This window comes from Carassius carassius, chromosome 10 (assembly GCF_963082965.1).
Source record: "Carassius carassius chromosome 10, fCarCar2.1, whole genome shotgun sequence".
Taxonomy (NCBI): Eukaryota; Metazoa; Chordata; class Actinopteri; order Cypriniformes; family Cyprinidae; genus Carassius; species Carassius carassius.
In genome coordinates this window covers 33,577,217-33,597,426 of record NC_081764.1, presented here as the reverse complement: position 1 = coordinate 33,597,426, position 20,210 = coordinate 33,577,217, and the positions used below count along the sequence as shown (strand labels likewise).

The 20,210-nt window shown below is 36.6% G+C and overlaps 1 protein-coding gene across 2 annotated transcripts in view; it reads left to right on the top strand.

Annotated features, from left to right (window-relative positions):
* The first annotated feature begins 303 nt into the window (after window positions 1–303).
* The window catches only part of LOC132152200 (pre-B-cell leukemia transcription factor 1-like), a 73,422-nt gene continuing 53,515 nt past the window's right edge, over window positions 304–20,210 (top strand). The window contains exons 1-2 of one of the 2 annotated variants that reach the window (XM_059560988.1): window positions 304–767; window positions 2,261–2,334. In XM_059560988.1, the coding sequence (XP_059416971.1) occupies window positions 580–767; window positions 2,261–2,334 (262 nt within the window). In that variant the 5' untranslated portion in view covers window positions 304–579. The remainder of the gene's footprint in view (window positions 768–2,260; window positions 2,335–20,210) is intronic. The other variant, XM_059560989.1, reaches the window with a different exon arrangement.

Sequence of the window (20,210 nt, the reverse complement as noted above, 5' to 3'; positions counted from 1 at the left end):
TAATGTAAATAATATAAAATTGTGTGAGCCAGTATTATATTTGCATATGCTCACACCCCCAGATATTTTTTTATGATAGAAAACCCAGGACGTACTTTCTAAATACATGTGTTCTATCAGAAATATGAACAAAAAACACATGTGCAGCGGATAAACATGGAGAGAAAGAAGGCGCGATCCCGCGTTTCATCTTCCCTGCGCATTGATTGACGTGCACTGAGAGACATGCGGAGGCGGGGCTACGCGGTCCCTGCGTCCAATCAGAGTGTGTGGGCGGGGGCAAAGCATCGCAGAGTCTCTGAGCTCTGAGAGCGCTACAATGTAACAAAAGCAGCGGGATGAAACAGTGAAATAACGCGCGAGTGTAAGAAGCACTGCCTTCACGCGGGACCTGATTAAGGACAGCACACAAACACACTCACACTCACCGGTGAGTTTAGTGGTTAAAGGGCTGATAGTGGCTCGAGCTGTGAGTGAGTGAGCTCAAGAGGATTGTGCTTACAAATTGGAGAGAGACTGCCAGAGGAATCTCCGCCGCAGCTGGACAGGAGCGAGACCTGAGGACCGGAGCGGGCCGACATGGACGAGCAGCCGCGCCTGATGCACGCTCATACGGCCGTCGGGATGAGCGTACACCCGGGCCTGTCCCAGCACATACCGGACAACACCGGAGCCACTGACGGAGACGGAAGGAAGCAGGACATTGGAGACATTTTACACCAGATCATGACCATCACTGACCAGAGTCTGGACGAGGCGCAGGCCAGGTGAGCTGTCACTCATCACAACCGAAGATCTGGAATATTCATGCAGACTTTTTATCTTCAAGACGCCGTTGACATTTGATTAATCAGAGTATAAAATAAGATACACTTTTTACAAACAATATTTATTAAATTAATTAATTATAAAAACATGCTAATAGAAAAAGATTGAAAAGAAAGATAGAAAAGATAGAAAAAGAATGCATTTGCACTTTTTATACAGTGCAATATATATATATATATATATATATGTATTAATTGCTTAAATATAGAAATGAAAAATAATGTGTATAACAATGAAACGTTTGTAAATTTCTATATATTAATAAATAATATATACTTTGTTTACACATATTTAAATAAATATATAATTTACTTGAACAACGCTATAAAAAACTTTAAGTAAGCTAATTAAAGATTTGTCAAATTATGATAAATAACAAACACTACTACAGTTATTGAAAAAACTGTAATTCTTAATAAATTAATATGAGATCTCTTTCTAGAATCTACTGCATCAACTTTAGTTTTTTTATGTCAGTTGGCGCCTCATTCACTTTTTACTTATCAAGTGGTTTTTTAAAAATAGTTATATTCTAGTAACAGTAACTGCAGCAAGTAAGTGAGGGATTTTAGCAAAAAAAAAAATACAGTTCAGTCAATATATGTAATTTAGATGTTTGATATATTTATGAAAATTGGATATTAGCAAATATGATAATTGGATATATAGCAAATATATACCTGCAGATTAGGAGTTATTGACTAAATAGGCATCCAGAAATGGACTGATAACACAGTCGCTGTTGTGGTGTGTAGTGACAGACATCAGTGTATTTTTCTGACATGCAGTGCTCATTTTTTGTCAATAGAAATGAACAGATGCCAAGATAGAATTTGACACAGCTGTGAGACTCGTATCGCACGTCTGAGCGTGTCCCTTTAGGATGAATATTGCTCTGAACAGAGGTTTTTAATTCAGTTAACTCAAATATATTTGATCATTTTGTGTATTTTTTTTCCTGTGTACTTCAGAGATATTTGCAAATACAGTGTTATGATTTGGGTTCATTAATATTTAAAAAATATAATCACTCCATTACTACATTATTATTTTCCAGGAGTATTATTATTATAATACTGAATTATTACATACTATTGTTAACTGTTTGAATACATTAATTAATTGTTTTTGCATATCGGTGTGTTCAATAAAAAAATCTTTAAAATATTACAATACATGCAAAGATACAAAAATATAAATGATAAATTTTTGAAATACTGCTAGTTAATAATAGAATTTGGTTAACATGTATACTGTATGCATGCAAAATATGATAAAGAGAGACTAGCATGGGTTTGCTCAGGTCAGTGTGTGCTTTTCATTTCACCACGATCACTGTACGTTCAGGCAACAGACAGATAAAGAAGTCATTGCTAGTGGAGTGAAATCTCGTCTGTTCAGACGCTCACCGCGGCCTTGTGTTGTGTTTCAGAAAACATGCTCTCAACTGCCACAGAATGAAGCCAGCGCTCTTCAACGTCCTGTGTGAAGTCAAAGAAAAAACAGGCAAGCCATGCTCTGCTTTAAAAAATTTAAAATTAAAAAGCTTTGTTTTTTTTTAAACACTGGATATTTGTTGGAGATCAAGAGCATTTGTTTTTCAGTGTCTGGTCGAAAGCAAATTGTTGTCTTTTAATGGTTCGCACATGCCATGACATTTTTAGTTAAGTAAATTCTCTCATAAAAAAATCTTCTAATTGGAAACAGTGTTGTGTTGTAGTTGCATGCTGTTTTTCTGCATCGTTCATTGGATGTTGTATAGCGTGGATTTCAGTCGGTAAATGTGGGTTTGTGAGGAAATGAAGGGAAACGTCTGTAGAAGTTCAGCTTCTTCGACCTCTGACTGCTAAATCATCTTTACTACTCTTGCGCTGTGTTGGGCTTGTTTTTGTGCAAAACTCCTGTTACGTTCTGCTTAGGAAAGAGCAGAATTAAATTACAAGCTGCCATAAGTTGCTTAGTTGAAATGTTTATTTAGTTGTGTTTGGCTACAGCGATGAATGAACATTGTGTTTGTGCATTTTTTGGAGGGAAACCTCGTTTCATTTTGTGGAGCCGTTGCAATGATTAAAAACGTTGTGGATGTCAGAGTAGATGTTGAGAAAGGGGTCAAAGGTGACGTTTGTGGTCTGGTGTGTTTTTCTCCAGCCGAGAGAGGATGGATGTGTGCTGGTGAGATACTGAGACGCTATCGCTCGGCGGTTTGATGTGGAAAGGGTTCCAGCGTGTTTCACAGTCATTAGTGCATGAAATAAAAAGGACTAGATGGAGGATAAAGCAGATTTCTTTCTCATTATCTCTCTGACTGCTCTGTTCCAGCTGTGAAGCCGTGGGTGGTTCTCATCTCTGTTTATTCTGTCTCCGTCTCTTCCGCCGTGATGGTTGGCGATGAGGTTTTCATTGAGTTGGAGCTGTGAGCAGAGCGGGGGGCTTCTGCGGCCTGCTATGCGTCCGAGAGGGGAGTGACGCAGTTATGTGTGGAGTTTTACTCCCTGCCGTTTCTTTTTCTGTTTTGTGAGTTCATGCAGAGTTCGAGCGTGGAGCGACGTGGACGTATCCCAGACTGCTCTGCTCTTCTTTGCCCTTTTTCTGCAAAAATATGAAGCGACCGTCAGCTCTGAAAGACAGGTCGTAAAGACACGGAGTGAGGTTTGTTTGTTAGAAAGTGTACGCCCCGTTCCTTGGATGTTTATCATATTCAGGAAACCTCTTTGTAGGAATTATAGATGGATTCAAAGACTTCTACGTTGGTCGAGTCTAAAAGTGTTTCCGATTTTGAATGTTTATCATCATTTCGCTTCGTTCTTCAGTCATTCAGTGTTTTAAGAGGCAAATCCGCAGACATACCGAGTTGAACGGTTGTTAACTTTATTTGTTTTGAAATCCTGCAGGAATCAAAATCGCTCATGAATCGTGTTTATTCTGTTTGGCGTCTGAGGAGATGCCGGTGAAGGAGTGATGTTTGGCCGAGTGTGTGTTTAACACGATGGAGGACTGGAAAGCTAAGAGTTATTGCTGAAAACAGATCTGCAGAATTTACAGATCAACCTCTTTTACTAAAATTGCAATAAAATCGAATCGCCTAAAAATTTTCTTTTGAGCATGTTTGTAAATACTTTGTAAAATTGAAACATAAATTTATAAACTGGAAAATAAGTAATAGGTGTGTTTCTTTTAATACTTTTTAGTAATCGCATACTCTTTATTCTATCATAAATTCTATTATGATCCCAGTAAATGGAGCTGGTAGTATTATGTACTCACCAAAGGAATTTATTTTGCATTTTGTCAGCATTTCTGTTTAAAACAAGAAAACTCTATGTTCTCATTTAAAGGAACAGTGCATCAGACAATGTAAAGATGCATGTTCAACTGAGATTTGCAGAATTATGTGGTCAAAATGCATAAAACAAATAAAAAAAGTTAAAGATTATAAATATGTAGTCATGTGATTTAAACATGCTTACTTTCTCAGTCACTCTTGTGGCTTAAAAGCTTATAGTCGAATATATATATAAACTAATAATTTTTACACAATAACTAATTTAGCTATTTGTATATATATATATATATATATATATATATATATATATATATATATATATATATATAAAAATAAGGTTAAGGTAACAATGTAACATTACAAGTGAGTAAAGATCTGATTGTGTTTGGTAAATTTCATATAGTTTCGCAGCTGAAATATCCATTTTTTTAAGCTCAAGATCACATTGAGTCCTGTCAGTGAGTCTGTAGTGTGTTTTTACAGTTCCTCCCATCTGCAGGGGAGGACGCGGCCCTGGGTCACGACACGACCCTTTGACCCCGCTGTGTTTTTACTGGGATATAAAGGAACGATGGACGCAGAGGGAAATCTAAACAGCTCCAGTGTTCTTCTTCTTGCAGAAGGTCCAAACGTTTTAGTCCAAACGTCTGAGACATCGCCGTATTTTAATGGTGCTATTCTCTATTCGCTTTCATTCCAGTCATATTTTCTTTCTTGTCTGAAGAATGTGTCTGTGTGAAGCTTGTGTGTGTTGCATATAGGTGGATTTTATAGTCTTTGTGCAGGTTCACACTGTCATCTTTCTATGGTATGTGTTGTAGTTTAGACACATTGTTCAGAATCACTGTAAAAACGATGATAAACACAAACCGCACATTTGATATTAATGCAGAAGTTTGCACACAGTTAGATTAATGGAATCATTTTTATGCAGATTACTAATATTAATGCATTAAACAATTTATAAAAAATTTGGTGTGTTTTATAATCTTTTTAATTTTTTGTGTGTTATCTTGACTGTGTTTTTATGGTCTACCTTGGTAAAATTGCTGTAATGCATGGACTTTTATGGCTGTGCTATTTTTCGAGCTATATTTATCCATCAAATAGAGTACGAAAAATACAGTTGTCTCATTTTATTTATTTTTTTATCATGCGTATAATTCTAATGGCTTTAGTTAGATTTTTAGCATTGCGTTTTATTTAAATGCACCACATTCATGCAGTTTTAAAAATGCTTTTTTAATGTAATCGGATATGAGTTTTAAAACAGGTTCTAAACAGAAATCGAGCAATACACGTGTTTTTAAACGCTGATGAAACAATGGCAGTGTCTTGTCTGAGCGTCTGTGATCTTTGAAGCGTGCAGCACAGAATCGTGTTAGAAAGAACTTGGCACCAAATGGTTTTCCAGAAATACACTCTCAGACAATTCCAGCCAGTTCAGTTGGCTCACATGGACCCGATACCACGCAAACTCTCGTGTCATTATTCTTCACGGCGAAATAACCCAGCCAGCACTTGAAAGGAGCCATGCAAATACATCTCTTTTTTTTCCCCCTCTTTGGTTTCGTCTCAGTGTTTCTGACACATGGAGACTCGTCTCTCTGGAAGCGGAATTCTTGGATCTCTTGGAACTTCAGAATGATGTCAAAGCATCTAATTGCTGAATGTCAGAGTTTGTTCTTTGACACCACCTTGAACCTCCAGCGTTGACAAAGGCACCGTAGCGGCGCTCTGCTTTTGAGGAGTACGAGGGTTTGAGCGCCTGTCAGAGATTTTACATTGCATTCGAATAGTCGTTAACTTCAGAAAGCTCCTAATGGAAGATGTTTATGCACTCAGTGGCTTGTGTGTTGTTGTTGTTTTTTTGTTTATTCCATTCTGGATAGATTTTTCTTTGCAAGCACATTTTTTCAGTTTTGTTTTTATGAGTGAAAAGCTTTTCACATTGACTGTTGAAAATTGTTTTCTTTATTTATAATTGTTTTCCAAAAAAACCTGGTAATTTGGAGTTTGAGTGCTTTTAAGTGTCTCTGTTATTTGGTATTAAATAGTTCCAATTTTCATTAACTTCTTTTTTATTTTATTTTATTTTATTTTATTTTTATTAATATTTTTAGTTTTTTATTAATATGTTTATAAAGCAATGCATTCATGTCTTAAGAGCTAATAGCTAGATAATATTATTTATTTTTATTTTTTATAATATTTATTTTTTTGAATATTAAATTATTAGTTGTAAAAAAATATATAATAAGCAAAATTATTTTTAAAAACCGAAATAACAGAAACTGTATGATTGTTTTCTACATTATTTTTTGTTAAAACATTTCTATAATAAATTAGTTTTCCTTTTTTTCGACTGATGAAGGAGAAGCTCATTTAGTTATTGGTTTTGACACTGCATTTTATTTTTATAATAATTATTATTATTATTTTTACAGTATTTTAGTTTTAACATTTCTATAATAAACAAGCTCTTTAAATGTTGTTTTTGCAAAGCTTTCACTGGCTTTGTAAAAACTGAAATATAAAAATGAAGAGCTCATTTAGTTATTGGTTTTAACACTGTGTGATGTTTTTTTTATTGCTACCATCTGTAAGCATATGATGACAATTATAAAACTCAATCTTCTAAACGTCTGTCAAACCTCACAAATCTTGACTTGCAGTGTTTTCTCTCTGTGCAGACCTCAACAAAAGGCTAGTTTTCTCGTGGCTTGTGTTTAAACGGTGTAAGGTTTAGCTCCTGGGGGTTCGGTGATGTAATGTTATTTTTTGATGGGTGAGAATGAGGTGAGCAGAGGGCAGGGCGGGAATATTTGACAGCGTTGAAACGAGCCAGAGATATGATTACTGCGAGCGCGTTCAGTTCTCTGGGTCCTGTGGGAAGCTCGACTACTTACGGCTTCTCGGGCTGAACACACCAGTGCACACAGTATACACTTCTATAGCTCATTACAGACAGAATAAATCATCTACGGCAGCTCGACAGACGATTTAAGAGTGTGTGGCGTTAACAATGACATGCTTGATGTCACTAAATGGATTCAAGAGGGTGTCTGTTATGGTGATATTAAAAACAGCCAACTTTGGTGGAATTTTGTGCATTAAGCCACGTCATAAATATAATTGTTTTCAAGTGTCTTAAAATATGCGAATACTTGGTTGTACTCAGTATAAGACACTGCCATGTCATTTGTACTATTGCTGCTAGGGCTGCACAATTAATCAAATTTCTAATCGTGATTACAATTATGGATGCCACAATTACGTAATCGCTCAAAGCGGCAATTAATCGTTCAAAGACCACTCATGTTATTCTGCAAGCTTAAGATACGTTTTTTTCCCCCCATTATTTTAATATTAGTTTTACTATAACATTTTAATACCATTCATATTTGTACTTTTTATAATTGAAAGAAGAAAGGAACCCAATTTGACATTTGAGGCTTAATATTATAGAAAAGAACTAAAAGTTTTTTTCCCGTTAGTGTTTTCAGCTTGTTTATTTTCATATAAAAATATGGCATGCAGTTGCATCAAACAATGGAATAAACATCATTCTATGTAAATTGTGATAATCGCAATTACAATTTGAAGTGAATAATCGACAATTATGATTTGCTGCAATACACTGTGCACAGTATGAACATTTTCACTTTACATCGAATATTACCTGCTACAATCGCCAATTTGCAACGAGCAACACTGCTTCCAAAAATACATTGTTTTTTTTTGTTTGTTTGTTTCCAAAGTAAATTCTTTAAAAAAAAATGGAAAATATTAAATCATCCTTGATTCTAACATCTTTTTTGATTCATAATTTAAACACACTGCCAAAAGTTATACTTGAAATAATAAAAAATGCTAAATAATCCTGTTTTATTTCCAAGACAAGAATGCAGCTACTATTTAAAATGATTTTAATGAATTAATGCCCACTTTTTCACTTACTACATATTTATATATTTTTTAATAATAAACCTAGTATACTGTGTGTGTGTGCATGCGCGCGCGTGTGTGTGTGTGTGTGTGTGTGTATGTGTGTATTATATATATATATATACTGTATACTATGTAAGTCTATGTATACTATGTAAAACATTTTAGCGTAATAATTTTTTAAAAATTGTATTTCTTCCATAAAATAAATAAAAAATAGAAAAGGTAATTGCAACTTTTAATCTTACAATTGTTAGTTTATATTTCACAATTCAGATTTTTCTTGTCGGAATAGCGTTTTTACATCTTGCAGTTATTTACCAAATAAACAATAAAGGCAACTGCAAGTTTATAAAGTTTATATCTGATCATTTGGAATTCATTGTAAGATATAACTTGCGATTTGTGAGGAAAAAAAGACAGAGATAAAAAGTTGCACATGCTTTGAAATAAGCAAGAAAATATGTGCAATTGTTTTCTGCTTCCTTAAACACGTTTATTTTTCATGCACGATGGTTATTGCAATTTATCATTTGAGTTTATCATTGCTTTTCCAGACCAGACTCGATTAGGCCTCGACTCCACATTCACCCCTGTTGAATAACACAAGTGTGTAGCATTCAGTGGATCGGTGCTTCCCTCAGGTTTCCGATCAGGTGTGTGATTCCTGAACACAAAGAAAGCAGGTCATTTTCTCTGGAAATCATTTGTTGTGCGTGCATCGATACTCTCTGCGTCACTGACACACGGCCGACCTGGTCTCAGTGCTAATGCATGCTGCTTTGTCTTTCATTCTCTGTGTGTTTTTTTCTTAAACCTGCTGATGCAGCATCTCCGCCGAGCGCAGACGAGCAGGATATGAGAATCACATCTGTTGGACCGGCTCATCATCCTTCAAGCGGAAACGCTAAAGCCTAATCCAGCTCATAATAGAGGCGCACACATGCTGACTGGCAGCACACGGCCGGCGTGGCGTTTTCTGGAACGGCTCCGGCAGGCTTTTGCAGAAATGAGATTAGGAGAGCACGCAACAGCAGTTACGGAGAGATCTGTCATCGTTTTCTCTGAGTATACACTGGAGCACAATCACATTACCTTATGAATTATGCAAATTGTCAGTGGCCTAATTGAGATGTGTTAATCATATTAAGAAGCTTAATAGCTGGAATTTAACTGTGATGCTATTTGGTAATTAAGCACGACGGCGAGTTTGGGGTGCTGTTGATTGAGCTGCTTGTGGAAGATGATGTTGGAGTGTTTATACATCTCTCTGTCTGGCATTAGAGAAATTATAGCTTGACTTTTCTTTAGCCTTGACAATATTCAATATGTAATTAATTGAAATGGTGACAACTGATTCACAGAAATGATTCAGACTTACTAGCTCTGATGCGGTTTTCACTACTGACGTTTAAATGAGACACTATTAAGACATTCTCATAGATATAAGTTGCAAAATTTCTCTGATAGTGATGTCTTTAGGAAATAAAAAGCATGATAAATAAGCTAATTGTCTTGCAAGTGATTGCGCAATTGCATAATTTGATATATCGCATGCAAAATCTGGTTTGAGTTGATATCTGGTTCAGAAAATATTTTTGAGTCAAATTATTTTCATGACATTTGGTTTCATTTGAAATGTCTGTATCTTTAAAACAGTTGAAAGCAGTTCTATTCTAAGGAACCAAAATCATTAAAACAATTCAATTCTTACTAACTTATAACCTAATACAGCCAAAACGAATTTCAAACTATCAAAAATCCACTTTTTTGTAAGAAATTAATACCTTTATTCAGAAAGGATGCAAGAAATTAATTAAGTTAACTGTTTTCAGCATTGATAATAATCAGAAATGTTTCTTGAGCAGCAAATCAGTATATTTTCATGATTTCTGAAGATCATGTGACACTGAAGACTGGATTAATGATGCTGAAAATACAGCGGAGCATCACAGAAATCAATTACATTTTACTATATATTTAAATAGAAAACAGTTATTTTAAATTGTAATAATATTTAAAAAATTTTACTGTTTTTTTTTAATCAAATAAATGCAGCATTGGTGAGCAAAAGAGACTTCTTTCAAAAACATAAAAAAGACAACAACAACCTTAAAGATCCTCTTAATAACAAATGTATTGTCTACTAGTGTCAGTGTTTCACCGGGGACCGGGGAAGGGGGGGGGGGTATTAAGTTAAATATATCATATATATATTCCTAATATTTGATATATATCGGCCAGCCCCAGTGTTTCTGTGCCATACAGAGACAAAACCATTATAAAATAGCAGATTCACCAGGGTAATAAACCTCACAAACTGCCTCAGAATCGGTTCTTTTGTCAATAGATTGTATCTTGTGCTCAAACGGGCTCTGTTCACAGAGATCTGAATGAAGGAGATGGCGCTCAGTGCATTAGACACAGACGCTGTGGAGATTTTATCTGACCATTTTCTTTGTGTCGCTCGTCGTAAAGCTGGTAGGTGGAGACACGCTCGGCCCTCCGTTACTGCCAGCTTTCTTCATATGTTACGACTTTAATCAAATCTGAAAATTTGCAATGTGCATTAAAGTGAACGTGAAGTGCTTCTTCCAAGCGGTGTTGCCATACCAACCCCGGAGGAGTCGTCTGTCTTTAATGTGGGTTGGGAATCTCATTTCGTCCCCCTTGCCGTCACCGGCTCGACTAGAGGCCTCTCTCCACGTACTGGAAATGACACAAATTAATATACACTCCTTAAACTAGAGCAAGATTTATGGCTGCCTTTCGCTGCAGTTTAGTCCCACTGTCAGTTGCCGGGTGTTCCTTGGACAAAATCAACACTAATCAACATTTATCCCACTTTTGCTCTGGGCTCTCAGGATGCAGGGATCCGTACCCCCCCGCCACGCTTTTCACCTCTCATACATCACTCGCTCTCTACATCCACACATCTTCCCAGCACGTTGCATTACAGACGTGATAGATTTATGTTTTTATTTGCATCTGATCACATCAAGTCTCTTTTGTGTGCATGTCCTTCTGTGATATTATGCTTAGAAATCACAAGTTTGGGCTCTGTAAGAGTCTCTTCTGCTCACCAGGACTGCATTTATTTGATCAAAAATACAGTAAAATTTTGAAATATTATTACAATTTAAAATAACTGTTTTCTATGGGAATATATATTAAAGTGTAATTTATTCTTGTTATGTGCAGCTGTATTTTCAGCATCATTCCTCCAGTCTTCAGTGTCACATGATCTTCAGAAATCATGAAAATATGATGATTTGCTGCTCAAGAAACATTTCTGATTATTTTCAGTGTTGAAAACAGTTATATTTTATTCAGCAAGGATGCATTAAATTGTTCACTTATAATGTTACGAAAGATTTTTCACAAAGAGGTTTCTACAAAAATATGAAGCAGCACAATGTTTTCAACATCGATAATAATCAGAAATGTTTGTTGAGCAGCAAATCAGGATCACGTGATTGGAGTAATGATGCTGAAAATACAGATTTACATCACAGGAATAAATTACATTTGAACAGATACTAAAATAGTAAAACTGTAATAATATTTCACATTTTTACAGTTTTTATTGTACTTCTGATCAGCTTCAGTGAACAGAAGAGACTTCAAAAACAATCCAATATCTTACCAACCCCAAACTTTTGAACAGAAGTGTATATAATGTAGTTGACTTCACTAATGGACTAAATGATTTGTTGGAAGTCGAGCAAACCTTCATGATCCATCCTTTGTTGCCAGTTTGAGCTGATGCATATGATTCAGTGGTGATGTTATAAATCGATACAGAAATGATTTCTCCTGTGTGCTTCCCCTCAGAGACTAGAGAAACTCTCTCTCTCTCTCTCTCTCTCTCTCTCTCTCTCTCTCTCTCTCGTCCTGTATGAATAGCCTGGCTATGCAAATCTCTCATAATTAGACATGCTAATATATGGCAGTAATAAGCCGCTGTCTGTCGTTATGTCTGCCAGTCTTCCCTTTGTGTCCAGCAAAAATGTGTCTTTAAAATACCGCTTCCCACAGTTCTCTGTCATTCTCATAGACGCGTCTCATAAAAACTATCAATAATTGCCTCATTTATGCACTTTGTTTTAGACAGTGAAATGAACATGATTTGATATTATGGAGTAATACTTTTTTGATGGTTTGTACATATAATAAATCTGTGGACACTTACAACAATTAGCACACTAGTTGATTGTGAAAGTGTATGGTCTTTTTAAAACTGTCCCCTCGATGCAGTGCTCGTGGCACGGAAATGTTTTTTTAAGGAAGCATGTGGAGCCTTGTGCCCCCTGAAAGGAAACAAATGTTTGGGAGAAGCAGAGAGCGGCGGTTTTGGCTGCTTTCCCAGCACAGACGCAAGTGCCATCACGGGCTCCGGAAGACTGAAGTTCCTCCTGCACACGCAAGAACCGGCCGCAGTTTCCAGCAGAACTGCATGCAGTGTTGCTTAATGCTTGAAGTCGACATTCTGTAGTCCATAACTCATCTCGCCTTGCTTACGTACATCACCATGAGCTGGTTTCTATCAGATGGAGCTGTGAAGTGCTTTAGAAAGCAGCAGTTATGCTCAGTTAAATCCTGGAGTTTGGAAGAAGGCGTCATCTTTTTCTAGCTAGATCAGCACTTGTGAAGTCCTGCGATCTCTGTGCTGTCAGGGATGTGGAAGATGAGACAGGTGCTTGTCTTCCGAGTGGTCAACTGAGGACAGTGTGTTTGTGTTATATTAAACTACAGCCTTTGATCAGCAGTTGTTAAACTCTTCTAAGGATTGCTTCAAATCTGTTTTCAGTACAAGATGTGCTAGAGTTCCCAAGTCAGTTTAGTTGTGTTTTGTGCCGAGTATTTTCTCTTTCTTTCTTTGGTGTTTTCTGACTGGTGGCCCAGAACACAGGCGTGAGTCATGTGGATTGAGATGAGTGCTGCTCTTCTCTGCTCCGTCATGCTTCATTTCCCACATCCAGCATCGCCAAATTCAACTCAAACACAATCCTGCTTTATGACTGATGCATTTGTGATTTCACTCGCCTAATGTAAATTTAAGCCAGATTTTTGGGCATCAACAAAAAACTTTCCATTTACTAGTTCAAACTCTGAGCGTGCATTCACACTAGAGCTGTTGGTTGTGAGAGTTCAGTTCGATTAGGCGGAGTGTGAATATTTTTTTTCTGAACGTGCATCAGTGAATCGCACATTAGAACCTGGATGTTATTTATAAAAACATGAATAAAATGATCCTAAATGTAAGCATACAACAGTTTCTGAATTGTTCCTCTATATATATTTATATATATATATATATATATATATATATATATATATATATATTTACTTAAGTACTTCAAGTTAAACAGAAAGAAAATGTAAAATGTTGCATTGTGAATTAGCCAAAATGAAAGTTTTTTTTATTTTTTATTAATTTATTTAGTTTCAAGTAACTAAATGTTAGGGTATTTTTTTTTTCAGTAGCAATAACCCTTATTAAAAAAAATCCATAATGCATCACTCTTCATAAACCACAGTTCATCTTAATAGTTTATTCATGTTTTTCTTATCTGGAAATCATTAATGCAATTAATGAATTAGTTAAATCAGTTAAGTTTAAGTGTTTCTGATTGGTGCATTTAATAATCTAAATGCATATTGTGATTGCATATTTTTCTATACTCATTTGTAATCAATGCTGGATTGTTTTATTAACTGATATATGAGTACAAAAGTTTGTACATAAATGTTTAAGTTGGTTTTATGCATATTTTCACGCCAGTTTATGCTTTTAAAATCCATTTTTTACTCACTTCTGATGTCGGATGAAATCCGTGGAATTCAGGATCATGCAATCGTACATGGGTTTTATTATATATTTTATAGTCCCAGACCGCAGTTGCTTGATTGGTGTGTACTTCTGTATGGTCCACAATTGCTATGGAAGGAATCCTGACTAACTTGCAGAGGTGTATTGCCATTGTAAATGTGTTTCATTGAAATTTGCATCAGACGGTGAGTGTTTGGTGGTCCATTGACATGCTGTCTGAGGCTGAGACGAGCTCAAACCCAGCAATCAAAGCAACTGTGAGATCAGCAGTTGGCCATAACTTAAAAAACGTGCATTTTCTTCCAGTGATCAGTAGAGTGCTTGCATTGTAAGAGCATGCAGTGCTCTTAATGAAAATGCCAGTCAGCGTTGTCATTATCTGCTCGTGCTCTGACTGAATTCATCAGACTGCTGATCGGTTTTCTCCTGTTTACTTCTTGCGGTGTAGATCACTTCCAACTTCATCTCCTGCAAGATAAAGGCTGGAGGTTAACGTAACCTTGATAAAACGCTCATCTCTTGCATTCAATTCATCTTCCACCATCATGGAGTATGAAAATGAAGCCGTCGAGCAGTCAAATGGGCCATTTCAGATGTTTTGTGTAGCACACCGACTAAGAAATCTCTCCCGTATTGCCTGTGCAGTCCATTTTCTGCCGCTTTCGTTCGCCTCTTATCTCCTTTCCTCTCGTTACCCATCTCTCCTCTGCTCTGAAGCCACCTCACTTCATTTTTTCCCCTCTTCTTTTCTATTCACAACCCAGCCAGCAACACAAATTAGGAATATACAGCCTGGTGTCAAAACGAGCGCTCATAAAATATTTACAGCTTGTAGGAAATTTTACATGGCAACATTCTTTTTCATTTTCAGGTCTGTCAGCACAAGCTGTGGTGCAGCTATTTGTGCATCTATTTTAATGCTGCATATTTGGAGCCATTTTCCCACGCCATCTTTTTTATATCTTCTCGGAGTCAAAGGTAGAGAGCATTTTAAAGACCTCCATTAATCCAAATGGCAGCGATTTCAACATTTTGTGCTGAATGTCTTGTTTAGCCAGACTTTATGCCAATTGTCAATAGCCACTTTGCAGTTTAGTGCCTCTTTTGAGGTTTGTTACTGCCATAGTAAAATTAAAAAATGCACATTAAGCATGCATGATGGGAGTCGATGCTTGCAATGCATTGGCCAGGCAACAGTTTTTACCTAATAAGCCAACATTGTAGCAGTTTGGGAAATTGTATATATGACTTTGTTTGCTTTTGTATGGATAAACCTCGGCACCTTGATTCATGGCAATAAGCCAAAGCCAACCAATCAGACTGGAGCTTTGTCATAATGAAACATGTATATTTTTGCATGCAGTATGCATGGGAAGATCTGTGAGTAGCCTGTGCTTTTTTCCTCCAAAATCCCATTTAGTGATTGTATAAATGTGCTGTATATACATGTCTCAATCACTATGGCCATTGTGGGATGATCACACAATTATGAATGCAGGCCAAACCAAGTCGTTCCAGACTTCTTTTTTTTCTTCGCAAAAGGAGAAATTCAGAAGATTGTGCAATTAGCTTTTTTCCCCCCATGTAAGTACAATGCATGTTCAAGAAGACCATTAAATATCATTCAAATAAATCCGTATGACTATATACTCTATTCCAGGTGTTCTGAGGTCATTAACTTTGTGTAATTATTATTTGCTTTGATGATCTTCTTTTTAGTGAGCTGTTGCAAACACATCATTGAGCCAGTAAGTTAGCTACTCATGAAACAGATAAGTGAATAAATCACTCAGACTGATTTTGTGAACCTGGTTAACTTTCACATTGAAAAGATTTGACTCAAAAGAATGATTCGCTCACAAATCAGACCTGTTAGTTCTCATGACTGAGTGCTTTCCACAACACAGCTGTTGTTTGACTTGGAATATTCAGTTCTTGTTAATTATATTTGCATGGAAATTAATGACATTTTGATTACATTTTTTAAATAATAATAAACCAATGTATATTCATATGCAGTGCCAGTCAAAAGTTATCAGCATATTGATTTCTGACCCCGAAGACTAGAGTAATGATGCAGAAATCAATTAGATTTTAAAAGATATTTAAATAGAAAATGGTTATTATACTATTTCACAATATTAGTGTTTTTAATGTATTTTTAATCAAATAAATGCATCCTTAATTCAAAACCTTAATCTTATAGTCTGATAGTGTATATTGTTCATATTTATTTAAAATCACACTTAAAATGTCTACTTTTGTTTATCACGCAAGAAAGTCATATGGATTTGAAACGACATGAGGCTGAATTAACCATGACTGCAAATTGTCATTTCTGGGTGAACTGTCACATGCATTGCATCTAAATTACGACCTGTTTAACACATCAGTCTGGTCTGATTTATCTTCTGGTCGTCAGATGATGGATTCAGCGTGTCTTTATCTACATGCTTCATGACGCCTCTCTGAGTATGTCTGTCCAGGTGGGCGGGGATGAACCCTGAACCTGCCTTTTCATGGGATGCCGCCAATAAAAACGAGATGTCAATCATCCTGCGCTGCTGTGGTGTGTTGGAGCCTGTCCAGCTGTCCTTCAATCCCTCGAACCGTCGCTCAACACCCCACCATCCAGCCTCTCGACACCGGCCACAGAATCTCAATGATGTTCTTAAGAAGTCACATTCCCTTTGATAGGATGTGAATTACGGCCGTCCTTAAGTAGGTGTTGAGGAGCGTCGTGCTGGCGGTACTTTTATTAATCAGCTCTGACACGTTTCATTGTTATTCTTGTCCACTGACATGTCTCATTGTTTTGATTGGAGCTCCGCTGCTGGTTTTGCAACAGACGGGTGAAACTGAAAGAGCATCAAGTGGAAAAAGTGTCTGTGATCTCTGGTCAGAAACATGAAGAGAAGAACGTTTAATTGGAGCTAAACCTGCACATTCATTGTGTGTTGGATCATAAGTATAAGAACAAAAAAAATAGCATAGTACAATATACTGTTTTTGTTATGTTTAAGACAAACATTACAAGAATATTGATTGATTCTGAAGTTAAGACCGCACAATGAACCATCATTTTGTTTGAGAATAAAGGTATAAACGTTTTGATGACAAAACTTGTAGTACAGCTGGACCAGATGATAATTTGAAGCATGTTTGTGGACAATAAACTTATTTACATTCACACATTTTTTTAATGCAAATTTTGGCGTATTGCATAGAAATGGTTTGGAAATTGTAAGTGATTTTGATGTCTTTTTATTTCTCAAAAAAGACTATGATGACTAATTAAAACTTATCCTTTCACCTTTTAATTGACACACCCCCTACACGGAAAGCCATTTTGGATTGGCTGAAAAGGGAGGGCCAGCTCTTGTGATTTGCATACATAAAAGTTTCACAGTATCATCGCATACTAATCTTAATGCTTTGGACTGTGTTGTATGATCAGTTCAAACATGTAATCAATATATGCTTTCAAGCAATACATTTCTTAAATTACAGTAGCATTGCTAGATTGACTTTTCCAGTAAATCCATCTGCTGTTCACACAAGCACCAGCTATTAAAAAGTAATAATAATTATATATATATAGATAGTTGCCAATGCATTTCTAATTTTCATTCAGTTTACCTTGATGTACTAAAATAACTAAAACTGAAATAATTATAAATAAAACCTGTATAGAAATATACAAAAAGAAAACTAATAAAAACGACAAAAACACACAACAAAATTTAAAAAAAGTTGCGTTTTAGATGGTAAAAAACCCCACAGAGACATCCATCTAGCTCATGTTAGCACAGAATAAACAATGCAAAACAGCATTGCAGCGGAACACAAAAATTATTTTCTGGTGTTTCTCAAAAGCCCTAATTACCTTGGTTTTATAATTAACAGAATACAGTTTAGATCGTTAACGTGATCTTCTTGAATGCAAAACATTCTTAAGATGTCATACTGGAGTGTGTTTATTCTGATCCGTTGAACCGGTCGAGTTAATGAACAGAATCGTCTTCCTTCTATCACAAACTCCCCAAACACACTGGTAGCGGCACGCTAATGATGCAGCCCGGCTCAGATAGCTGTCAGGACACTGTGATTAATTAAATCCAAAACTAGGCCAATTTGTCACTTTCTGTGGTGTGTTCGAATAAAGAGACTCGTGCTGCCGTCTCTTCACTCTTCCATACGTTACTCCTTCAATGTACGGGCGGGAGATTTTTCGCGACGTCTTAATTGCCACATTGGAAGGTCTCGGCTAATGTTAAATTCCTTTTAAAACACGTCGAGTCGTCGAAGCAGCCAAGCCAAACACGCGCTCAATTGCCTGACCTACACCTAGAGGTGACTTTTTGCCAATGTGAATTTTTGCCTAGTAAACCAAGCTAGATTTATTGATTTATTAGGAATGTGAAAGAGACGGTTGGAGATAATCTTCTAAATGTCAGCGGCAGTGCTGTTGGGGATTTGTTTGATCTCATGTAGTCGCTCTCTGACTCTCTGTTAAATCTGTCAGCAGTCAGTCCCAAACGATCTTCTGAATGCAAACGGCCCACGTCATCCAGCGGGTCTCAACGAAGAAAGACCGGTGTCTACTGTACACATCCGTCAAGCCCCTACCCAACTCGCGTTTTTAGTACAGATGACTGTCAAGACAGTTCCTTCAGCGTCTGAGGATTTGAGGTCATCTCCTCTGCCGACCCTCACAAGGTGTGTCAGGCAGCTCAGCGCTCCGTCGCATCACCGTGGTCAGATTGAGGGTTTGAGGGATGTTGTCTTGTTGACAGTCGACTGCTGACGCAGCACATATGATCTGCTTCCATCCAACATCTTGACAGAGGAAAAGCAGAGGAGAAATTCCAGTACAGACCAACACCAAGTGTGCAAAATGCAGCACACATTTCAGCAGAACTCAATATTGCATGGGAAAATATATTTCTAAGATCACAAAAATCTGGGATAAATTAGATGAAAAAAAAATGCATGTTCATTTACAAAACAGTTTTTACAAGAGTTTGTTAATGTTCTATACAATGTTCATGCATCGTGAGTGTAACGAAACCACGCTACTCATTTGAACAGAACTCAAGCTACTACTGTCAAATGTGCATTTCTGAGAGACAAAAAATGTAATATTATTGATATTGCAGCCTGCACTGAAACTGTGCTGAAGATACACATATCGTCAAAGACAGGCAACACAAACCTGCTTCATGATTTGACACAGTATCACTAGAAACTAAGAAATCATTTTAGAGATACTTATTTAGTTAAGGAAAAATTACTGTAAGAGTGTAAAGAATAAAATAATGTGAAGTGTTTATTTAAATATCACACATGTCTGGGATAAATTAAATGGAAAAAAACAAATATAATTGATTATGCTCTTTTGAAATGTTATTATTTGCACGTTAAGTTCGCATAAAGGAAGTGGTGACAGGTCTTTTCTTCTATACTCTGTCGAGTTGAAAAATGTTGGTTTGCGACTCAGTTCAGTCCATTTGTTGTTGGTTATTTTTCGAGATGTGGGTTTTGCACTTAAAATGCTCAAAAAGGACTAAATGATTGAAGAAGTCTGGCACACGTCACCAGAGAGACTTCTGTCATTTCACCAGAAGATGTGCTGTGATTATTTTGATTTAAACCTAATGAGGTAAAAAAAAAATGAAGCATGCACAGAATAGCCTATGACATGCATTTACAAAATAGTTAGGGTGAATTTTCATTGCTTGCAAACTTAAACATGAGCTGTATTGCAGCAATCTTTGAATGAATGAACTCACAGATGCTCTTTTTATTTATAAATTTTTTTCAGTAGAAACACGTTTTAGATCTATTACGCAGAATTCTCAAGATTTTCAGAATTCATTTCTTCGTGCATGTAAACAGAAGAGAACTGTCTAAATGAAGTTTAACCTGTCACTTTCTGGGCATTTTGGGTCTTGACTCTCCCGCTGTTCAGACTGGCAGAATCTGACAGGCTTCCACACAGAGGTGACATGAGCCGGCGGGGGCCAAATGACTAATGCAGAGCCGCATGGAGATCGCAGCGCAGCCAACACACACATTTCCATTTCCTGCATGCATGTTCTTTCCTTGCCATTTCAACTGATCTGTAGTGAAGCTGACAAAGATGGCTGTGTGTGTTTAATATATTCCAGCATGCACACTAACAGCGCGGTCCGATTGCTGCTCTCACATTAATTATTTAATTGCAGATGAGAATGTAGATGTTGCTGCCAGTGACGTATGGTGATGGATTTTTCTTGTCTTAAAACGTGGTGTTATTCAGGGTTCATCTTACATTAT